This window comes from Natrix helvetica (genome assembly GCF_964273705.1).
Source record: "Natrix helvetica genome assembly, chromosome: 3".
In the NCBI taxonomy this organism is placed as follows: Eukaryota; Metazoa; Chordata; class Lepidosauria; order Squamata; family Natricidae; genus Natrix; species Natrix helvetica.
The window spans coordinates 104296475-104307276 of NC_138549.1; the positions used below are offsets into that span (position 1 = coordinate 104296475).

Here is a 10802-nt window from a genome sequence, read left to right on the forward strand (position 1 = left end):
TGTGATAATTTGCAAACCCTTCCATGAAGTTATTTCCTGCCATCATGGCTGTCCAAGCATGCAACTAGCATGTAACAGAGTGGATTATTTGATCCTTTTAAAGAGAAAGAGAACAAACATATAAACACTCCTAACTCAATATACCTGATAAATAGCCTTTATGTTGCAAATAAATCCTTATGTTGCAAAGTAAAACCTAGCTCCTTTTTTTTTTTTTGCTACTGGTACAGGTACTTTTTATATGTGGATTATATCATCTTTTCTCTTCTTGATACATTTAATCTGATTACTAAGAGTACATTATTGAATATTATCACTTTTTAACCTTTCTCTCAAAGCTGGTGTATACAGTATATAGCATGGAAAATAAATAATTGAGCACGCAAAAGAGAAACAATATTCTTTTTTTAAAATGTTATTGAAAATTTGAGGATACATGTAGACTAAATTCATAGGTAGAAGCTGCCCTCTTGTGGTATACACTGCAATCACAAAATTCAGAGAGTTTTGATCAATAAGGACTGTAAATTGATGAATAATTTACAGCAACTTAATTACTGAAAGTTAACTAATATACTGTAGTTACAATCTATAGTAACTATTAATTTATGTTACATTAGCCAGACAGCAGACTGCACTGCAGACAGTTATACATTTAAGATAATCGAATGGGATTTAAACTCTATTTTTTCACTAGAATGATGATTTTTTTCAGTAACAATTTGAAGGCAATATGGGTCTTTGGAGAATTTGCATTCATATTCTATTTTGTTATTCACTGCATGACCTTGGGAAAGCATCTTCTTGTCCAATTTCACTACATTCTTGTTGAAATGACGTTGAAATGAAAGAAATGCTAATCTGAGTTCCTTATAAGAACAGTCAGAAAGAAACTTTTATCTTAAAAATGACCTGCAATATGTGAGATTGAGCAAGATATTAGAGAACAATAAAAAGAGAGAAGGCAAATCCATTAGCAGCTTCATCTTAAAAGGCAATAGGAGGAGGAAGAAGTATTAAGTATATTTGCTACCTTAAATTATATATAAAAATAACAAAGGCAGGGTAAATAAAATAAATAAAATAAAGAGTCCAGTCACAAATATTTTTCTTATTCCCTTCATTGAGCCATGACCTTAAATAATTCATTGTTAATGAGAATTGGAAATTCTTGTTATGGATTCATATACTTCATATTTACCTTCAGTAAGATATTGTATATAAATCTGTAATTGGTATACTTCCTTGATGTTGTTCAACTAAATAAAGCTTGGCAGCTAAAAAAAATGGTTTCCAAGGAACTCTAATATGTTTAAAATTCAGTAAGAAAAAAATATCAGGAACAGAAACCTCAGTTGTATCCTTGTTTGTCTTTACTAACTCAGATTACAGAAATGAATGATGGATTTACAGAGTTATATAATATTTTCTTCAAATACTTACGTACAAAGCATTTAGCCCTCTCTAATCTACTGACCTAAGATACTGCCATAAATAACAAAGTTGGCTTAGCAAAATATATATATAACTCTGATCAGTAATATACATTTGTACCAGTGGTGGGTTGCAGGAGGTACGCCACGGTACCCGTGTACTGGTGCCTGCTGGAAGCAGCAGCCACCGTACCGGAACGGTGCTTTGGAGAGCCCGCCCACCGACCCTCATTCCTTACCTGTATTTGAAGGAAATGGGCCATCTGTGCAAGCGCGTGCAACGTACGGTGCCTGCGCAATGCTCCACCGAGCAGCTGGAGCGCCGCAAGTGGTGAGTGTGCCTGGGTGCACAGTGCGCGTGCCCATGGTACATGCCCGGCTCCCATTGCAGCGTACTGGTTGCAATGGGAACTGAAACCCACTACTGGTTTGTACTAGTCCCACCCTAAATAAAGACTATTCAAGCTTGCATACTAAATTGCATGTGTCTAACAAGAGTTCATAGTACCTCATATAATAACCATCTATCTCTGATGGTAAGCCATTAGCTAGGTTCACTGATCATGATAGGATTTGTACTAATTCAGTTTAGTAAGTTATCTAGACATTGCATTTTGAAAACCATGGTTTATGCCTTAATATAAAGGTGATGGGCAACAAAGGGGACTAACTCCACAAAGTATGACTAAATGAACAAGACTTAGCAAAATGTGTAAAGTAATGTTATCAGAATGATCAAAATAGAAGTAATTGTTACCATATTTTTCAGAGTATAAGAGGCACCTTTTTTTCTCAAAAAAGTGGCTGAAAATCTGGGTGCGCCTTATACACCGAATACAGCATGTTTTGCCTCCCAAAGCCTCACCCCTTCACCAAAATGGCTGTGCATACCCTTATGGAGACTTTCAGAGAGCTCCTGGGGGCTGGGTGGGGCAGAAATGAGCAAAAAACGGGCAGTTTTTTGCCCCCCCCCCCAGCCTCCAGCAGCACTCTATAAACCTCCATAAGGCTATGCATGCAAATCTTTTGACAAAAAATGGGCCCATTTTTGCAAAAAACGGGCCTTTTGCTTGTTTTTCGCCCCCCATGCCCCCAGGAGCACTCTGCAAGCACCCCTAAGGCTATTCATGCCTTTTTTTTTTGAAAAAAAACCAGGCCCATTTTCATGAAAAACGGGCCGTTTTTGGGAGGTTTACAGAGTACAAAAACTTTTTTTTTTCCTTTTGGAAAGCTCTTTAACTGATTGATGAGAATTACATTGATCAAGTGCTGTGCCAGCAGAAACACCTACCTATTTACTGTATTTCTCTCTCTCTCTATTTCTCTCTATCCCTCTACCTACCTACACACTCTCTCTCTCCCTACCTACCTACTGTATTTCTCTCTATAGATATTTTTCTCTCTCTATCCCTTTATCTACCTACCTACCTACCTACTCTCTTTCTCTCCCTACCTATCTACTTTATTTACCTCTCTCTCTCTCCTTCTACCTGCCTACCTACCTACGCACATACTCTCTTTCCCTACCTACTACTGTATGTCAGCCAGTCCATCGCCACACCTGCTCAGCCATGCTTACACGCCACCAACGCTGCCATGTTGATGTTGACTCTCTGATGTTGGTGGAGCCTGTAGCTGCATGTGGCTCTGCAAGGCTTCCCTCACTATTCTGCAGAGTAACTCTTCTACTTGGGTGCAACTGCCTTCTCAGAAGTAACTCTTCTACTCAAGTGCAACTGCCTACTCTGCCATAACTCTTCTGCTTGGATGCGGCTAACCAGGAAGGCAGCTATGATGACACTGAGTGGGGGTGTGGCTGAGGGTGTGGGTCATGATAATTGGTGATGGTGGTTTGGTGTCATCTGGGTGGAGTTGTGGGTAGAGCTGGGTGGGGTAATGGTATATATATATAAGTGATGGTGTTAACTTGGTTAGAACTGACTTGGATTTGCTTACCTTTGTATCATTATCATTTAGTGCTGATTATCATGTAATATTAGATAAAGTTTTCCACCGAACAAACTGACTCTCTGTTTGCATTCAACGTGAACGCCAGAACGTGACGCTATATTTCTCTCTCTCTCTCCCTTTATCTACCTACCTACCTACTCTCTCTCCCCCTACATACCTACTGTATTTCTCTCTCTTTCTCTCCCTGTCTATCCCTCTATCTACCTACCTATTTTTGTTTTTAAAAATGCATCTTATATTCTGGTGCATCTTATACTGAAAAATATGGTAATTAGTAATTATTTTTCAATTAGCTTGTGTTGCAGACAATATACCATAATAGTTCCTCCTATCAAAAAGCAGAGCAACTCAATTTACAGATTAAAACTATTTTCTCCTCACAAATTATATGTTGTCACTAGCTTTAAACAGGCTGTATGTTCTCCTGGAGGTTATGCAATGATCTCTCTTACTATAGCTGGTTTTAACCTTTGTACTCCAGCAATGATATTATCAGTATTTAGAACATAAATTACAAGAACATCTCAAAGAAAGATGCTAAGCAAATGCAAGAACATTCTTGATGGATTGTAAAGATCAAAGCAACTAATGATAGAATAAGATGTTTCAGATGGTAGCCTCAATAGGTTAAAATCTAACCTAAGAGGTAGAAAGCCCTCAAGTGCTTACAAAAGAATCAGGGCATGTTATCTCAAAGTCCCAGTTCCATCCTAGTATGTTAGGAGGTAGTTGACTGGATTTTACAGATTCTCACAGTTTAGAAATCCTGCTGATCTAGTTATTTAGCCTGTAATCTTTCTTTCCCATCCAGCATTCCTTATGAAAAATTAGCTGCCTCCTGGGACAGTGAAAACCATTATAAAGGAAGAATTTATATAATGCATGCTGTGAGAAGAGGGAATGGATTTGAGGGACAAGAACAAGAGCTACTACTAAGACAAATAGTCTGATAAAAGAAACACGAGTCTGAGCAGAACTATGCTTAAGAAAATATCTTAGAGAAAATTCCGTTACTGCGTTTTTATAATAAAAGTAATATTAGCCTGATTTCCCAGTCTGATCTTCCTTGAAGAAATGGCATGAATTTTGCAAATCTGAATGCGCTTTCCTTTTCTCTCTCTTTAACTCTGTACAAACAAGGAAGGGTCTTCCCTGAGAAGTTTCTTCAGGTTACACTTCCATCCCAGACCCAGATTTTTTTTACAAGACTATTGTCTTGGTAGTGCCTTTTCTTGCTGTTCCTCAAGGCCATTCCTTTTCCCATTACAGTGCATCAACATAATTGAAGTATCCCTCTTTTAAAAGCACTCACATTATCTTCCTCTGGCTATTTAGCTTTGCTGGCACTTTCAACAAAAGTAATGTATGTACATAAACTTGCTTGTGGAGACAGAGAAAGAAGGCACTAACTGAGCCTATTGCATCTCAAATTTCCCACTGTTTTCCATAGGGTTTATTCCCAGACAGGGATGTGCAGATCAGAGTTAATTCAACCTACTTTATGACTGTATTTTTCAGAGTATAAGACACACCTCCCCCCCCCAAAAGAGGGTGAAAATCTGGGTGTGTCTTATACACTGAATACAGCATTTTGGCCTACTGAAACCCCTCCCCCTTTGTAAAAATGGCCGTGCAGAGGGTTTGGGAGGCTTGCAAAGTGCTCCTGGGGGCTGGGGAGGGCAACATGAGCAAAAAACAGGCCATTTTTGCTTCCCCCAGGAGCACTCTACAAGCCTCCCAAAGCTCTGCATGCCCTTTTTTGTTGTTGCAAAAACTGAGGCATGCAGAGGATTTGGGAGGCATGCAGAGTGAAGAAAGTTTTTTTTTAAAAATTACCTCTTCAAAATCATGGTGAGTCTTATACTCCTGTGCATCTTATAGTCTGAAAAATATGGTACTTAGTTTTTCAAGATTGATTTTTGTTCCAGAAAATTTCTCTGAATCTGGTGCTTGTCAATTTAGGGGCTATTTGGTACTATTTCTTTATACGAATATATGGTTGCTAAGATTCTTGGCCTTTTCTCTTTTTTTCATACCAAAAATGCCAGGCAGCCGGCAGTCAGTAGAAGTAGCCTGCAGAACTGCATTCTAACCACTGCAGAATGCTGTGCCTCAATTCACTATTTTCAAAACTAAGAATTTGGTGAACCAATTGCAGACAAAATCATGAGCAAATAAATTTGCTATTTTAAATGTGAGAGAGAAATATGAACTTAGCTTTCAACCATCATGGTATGTAAAGCAGATCTCTCTATCCCATAAAAAAGAAATTTGGAATATAGGAAAGAGGAAACTTTTTTTTTACCATGACATTTTCAAAAAGTACAGAAAAGCCTAGCTATAGATACTGAGGAGTCAGTCCTTCTATGTTCCTAGCCAACCCCCCCCCCAAAAAAAAAGCTATAACAAAAGAAGCAGCTGGGGGCTTGAACATGACCTAGATTCGTATTCAGTAATTCCTTCTTGGCATGCAGAGTGATTGCTACTCTTGGACCGCTACTCACTCTGCTGGAAATGTCTATCTTTTATTACGATCCTCTGAGTATGTTTCCAGTCTCAGGACAAACCAGCCTTTCTATTTAAAATAATTACGAAGATTGCCCATGTGCGTGCTCTCTACAAGCAAGAAGTGTCTGTACTCTTAACTACGTTCTGAAAACTAAGATAATATTGTACTATTCATCTCTTCTAAATAATCTCTCTAACTTTCAGTGAAATAGTCTTATACAACAGCTCTTATTCCATAAGTCTCTTTTGTAGGGGAAAATGCTTAGTTTATCTTAAAAGAAAGGGAACATTTTCTTCTGTAACCTTGAAGAGATGAATTATAAAACAGTAGAGATGTATTTTATTTTTATACTAGGTAAATTGTATTAGTTTAAAATGAACTTTCAATAGGCACCATGGGGATCTGCAAGCTCTTCTGATTCTTGTCCATTAAAGCACCATCATACTGTGCACCAGCAATATATGAACAAAAGGGGTACAGCTCATGCTAAGAAGATGGGATCTTGCTTTCAACAGACTGACCTGCTGACAGACAGGCATAATTGGGGATTGGAGGCACTATTTGGCAGTTGCTTCCCTCCTTGTTAAGAAGGTGGTTCTTTTCTCTATCAATGGAAAAGAGAAGCTGAGGCTGAGTCCTTGGGTCACTTAATGTGGAATGCCCAGACTTGGCCCACTCCTTCATATATCTAGTACCAATGGAGGAGTCATCCATTAGATTGGGATTAGACATCTTCAATATGCTGATGATATTTTATGATTGTAAGACACCCAGAATTACCTTGATATAAAATGGGCAGGCTATAACTTTTATAAATCTGTCAATCAATCAATCCAACTCAAGCCAATCAAACTTATTTCAAGCCAAACAGGAAATGATAGGGCCAGGTTATCTGAGATATTACCTTTTCCCAATTACTTCAGGTCTACCAGAAGAAGCATACTCCAGGTTCCATCTACTAAGGAACTATGTTTGACGAAACCCAAGATATGGGCCTTTTATGCTATGGAGCCCAACCTGAGGAACATTAACCCCACTTCTCCTCAATAAGGCTGGTTCCCTCTTTGATGTCACTCTGGAAGTCTGATAAACTTGGTTATGTCTACAGGCTTGAGGTTTCATGAACATGAGGATTTAATGAGGTGGCTACATTGTATGCAACTTCTATGCTCTGCCTAATCTTGATTGATTGACCTCACCCATAAGAGGCTGGGCAATTGGAACACAGAGAATGATATCCTTGTGGGCAGCAATCTCACTTGGGAATAATATGCTCCTTGAGGCATTCTGGAAACTAGTAAAATCAATCCTGCTCTCTAAAATATTTCACAGGAACATTTTAGCTAGGAAAGCAACTGATTTTCTTTTGAAGTTTGCATTGTTTTGTGGATCATTTTATTCTATGTATCATAAGCAAATTCTGCCAATAAATAACACAGAATTAACTACTGCTAATATCAGACTGCTCAATGCTTTTTTCCACTAAGCATCAGTTTCCAATACTAAAAAAGCACCTGTAAGATTCCAGTCAGTCTGCCCATGCCTAGCTAGAGATAGTGTCTACACATTGTAGTTAAGCTATGAGCTGATTCCAAGTTTTGGGTATTTTAGATGAATCCACCCACAAGTTTTTTTCAGGGCCGTTGCTTGAGAAATATGCACATGCAAAGTAACTTTCTCTCAGCTCAATTTACTTCATAGGGCGGCTGTTGTGGAGAAAACAGAGGAGAAGGAAGGTATGTTGGATATAAATTTTATTTATTTAAATCTCATTTTTCTCATTTTTACAAATAAGGCGGTAAACATATCCAACGTACCTCCTCTTGTTTGTAATGTAAAAGATGTAAAAAGTTAGCTATCATTGCATTAGGATCCCAAGAGTTACCTTTCTAGATCTGAAAAAAAGAACTGGGATACTCTAACAGATTATTAGGAAAAGGACTGCAAGAAGATTGATATACACCAGAACCCTATCAATTTAATCCCCTACCACAGTAAAGGTATGTCCATCTTTCTGTTGTTTTCAAGCTGGTACCTTCCACACATGTTGTAATTCATTATAATAAACCCCCCCCCCCAAAGTGTGTATTTCTAAGTGAGACAGGATTTGAAAACCAAGAGATCCGATAAGCACCAGATTATATTTTTAAATATGTATGCTGCCCATCTCACCAAGAGAGAACTCTAGACAGCTTACAAGCAAGTTAAAACATAAAAAATAAACATAATATAGAAGTTGGGAAGAAAAAGTCTGTTCCATTTAAGGGTGTAGCCATGTTTTTGAATAGCCCATCTTTAAAAAATAATACCAATAAGAATAGGTTTTTTTTAATTAATGCAGTTCCTGATTGGAAATAATTATTTATACAAATAATAAAGGCAGGTTATAAATGGATAAAATGTTTTAAACTATATAGGCCAACTTTTCACACAAATGTTTATTCAGAGGCATTTAATCCACACTTGTTTAAAACATCAGATTTTCTCTTTTAACCCCCATAGACCAATCTAAAGGACAGGCTTTTGAACCCTCCAGTGCTTGCAAAACTATTACAATGAATTTTGCACCTGCATGCAAAGATAGGAAGACCAAGCCTGTCCCAAAGCGTTCCTGCCATCGGATGAAGCCTATTTCCCCATGTTAGGAAAACCCTATTTATTTTAAAACAAGGATAACCTTTGGACAGACTCTGCTAAAAGAGTTGCTGGTACCTCCGGGCCGAAACCGTATCTGCAATGTCTGAAAGGTTAACTTAAATGTCAAAGATTGCGGAGCCTTTTACAGCTTAGCCAGCCCTGAGTGCCATCGCTGTGCCCTCACACCCACCCTCAAAACCGGCAAGGAACCCGTGTGTGTAAAAATAATTATCTCGCCAGTGCCACAATCCCAAATCGCCCTGACGTTTCAACCTTGCCCCCATGCTTTGCTGGTGGACATTTCCCCTCACGGTTATTTGCAGCTCCGAATACACATTTGAGGGGACGGGAAAAACCCAGCACCAACTAGGAAGGCCCGTTGCAAACTATGCGCACTTCCCTCAACGTGATCTTTATTCGCTAACGAACAGATAACAAAAAAAAAAGGGACCGAGCGTCGGTGCGTGGTTTAAGGAGGCCTGAGGGAAGGGACCGAAGCAGGTTCTCGGCTGTAAAATTTATCCCTAAACCGGCGCATTTCTGCATTGCCATCCAACCCCCGTCAGTCTCAAAGCTCGCAGACGCCATTCAAAGGCATGAGGCGGACTCCAAGCGGCGGGCGCCCGCCAAAAAAAACGGGGCCTCCTTTAAGATCGCCTCAGGCGCCGCCGGCTACTTCTCCGGAAGGTATTTCCCTCCCAGCCCCGTACCAAGGAAGCTCACCGGTACGGAATTGGGCGGAGGTGGGGGAGGCAAGCGGAAAGAGTCACACTCCCGTCGCCTGTCCGAAGGGGTGCAGGCGTTCCCACAACCGGTGGGCAAACTCGCGGGCACCCCGGCGAGGGAAGGCGACAGACAGACCGAGGCGGCTGCCCGACTTACCCCGTTGGCGGCGGCGATGCGGAGGATCAGCTGGATGGCCTCCTTCATGTAAAACCGCCCGTCGCCCCCCACCACCAGCGTTGCCGCCTGCCTCTCTGCCGGCTGGATGGTGGAGATAATGCTCTGGATGAAGTTCTCGGCGTAGTGGGCATTGCCTTGGAAAACCTTGACCCGCTTGCGGAGGCCGCTTGTGCCCGGCTTCTGGTCGGGGTAGGCGGTGGTTTTGACGGTCACGATCTTCACCATGGTGGCCGGGGGTTGGCGGGCGGTTTGGAGAGGAGCTGGCTTGGCTGCAAGGCTGACTCTACCTTTCGTAGCAGCCGCTGGGCTGGCTTTACCCCAAGCAGCCATATCTCCTCCCACTTAAATTTAAAGTCGCAGAGGATCCTTTCCCCACGACCGGTTTAAAACGGTCATCAAGCCCCAGTCTGCATTTGCCGAAAAATATCCAGGGGCTGCCTAAGCAGATCCTTCTCCTCTCTTTAGTGCCAGCCTCTCCAGCGATTGCCTTCCTCTAGCCCAATGGGCTGCAAATGTCTACACACCTTAAGACTGCTGGATGGTGTAGACATAAGAGGGGAAACTAGAGGAGTTCAGCTAAGGACAATTTAAGACTGACTTTTTGGTTTTTCTCCACTTGTGTACAGAATGTGCCCTGGAAATCTTGTAGTGTGGTCCCAGGATATGCCTTTGTTTCATTCTCAGCCCATGACTGAGATATACTGCACAGGTTAGGCCTCAACTTAATGACCACAACTGAGCCCAAATTTTATTAAGTGAGAAATTTGTTAAGTGAGTTTTGCTCCATTTTAGGACTTTTCTTCAGTTTTCAGTTGCATTTGTAACGGAGTCACTACAGGTGTTAAATTAGTTACACGCTTGTTAAGTGAATCTGGTTTCCCCATTGATTTTGTTTGTTAGAAGATCGCAAAAAGTGATCACATGACCGTGGGACACTGCAGCTGTCATAAATGTGAATCAGTTGCCAAGCATCCGAATGTAAATCACATGACCATGGGTATGCTGGTCGGAAGTGTGAAAAATGAGATAACTAAGTCACTTTTTCCAGTGCTGTTGTAACTTCCAACAGCCACTAAATGAACTATTATTAAGTCAAGGCCCTTATCTGCACTGCCATTGGATTAGAATTTCATGCCTTATTCTGACATTGTCCAAGGATGCCAAGATATCCAAAGATAGCTATATCCCTAACCAAACTGCCCACCATATCCACAGGGAAGACCTCAAACTTTTGCTGGAAATCCCCAGGATCCATCATGTACCTGGTGCAGGGTGATCAAACAGGCCATGTCTTACTGCAGGGAAAGTGACACCACTGAGCCAAAAGCTAACCAAGATTGATTTTTCTG

The 10802-nt window shown here is 40.6% G+C and overlaps 1 protein-coding gene across 2 annotated transcripts in view; it reads right to left on the reverse strand.

Annotated features, from left to right (window-relative positions):
- PGM1 (phosphoglucomutase 1) overlaps positions 1-9782 on the reverse strand; it is a 35497-nt gene extending 25715 nt beyond the window's left edge. For both annotated transcript variants that reach the window (XR_014174876.1, XM_081946894.1), the window contains exon 1: positions 9433-9782. Coding sequence is in view for 1 of the 2 variants with exons in the window: in XM_081946894.1 (XP_081803020.1) it covers positions 9433-9678 (246 nt within the window). In the remaining variant the exon portion in view is untranslated. The remainder of the gene's footprint in view (positions 1-9432) is intronic.
- Between the last annotated feature and the right edge of the window lie 1020 nt (positions 9783-10802).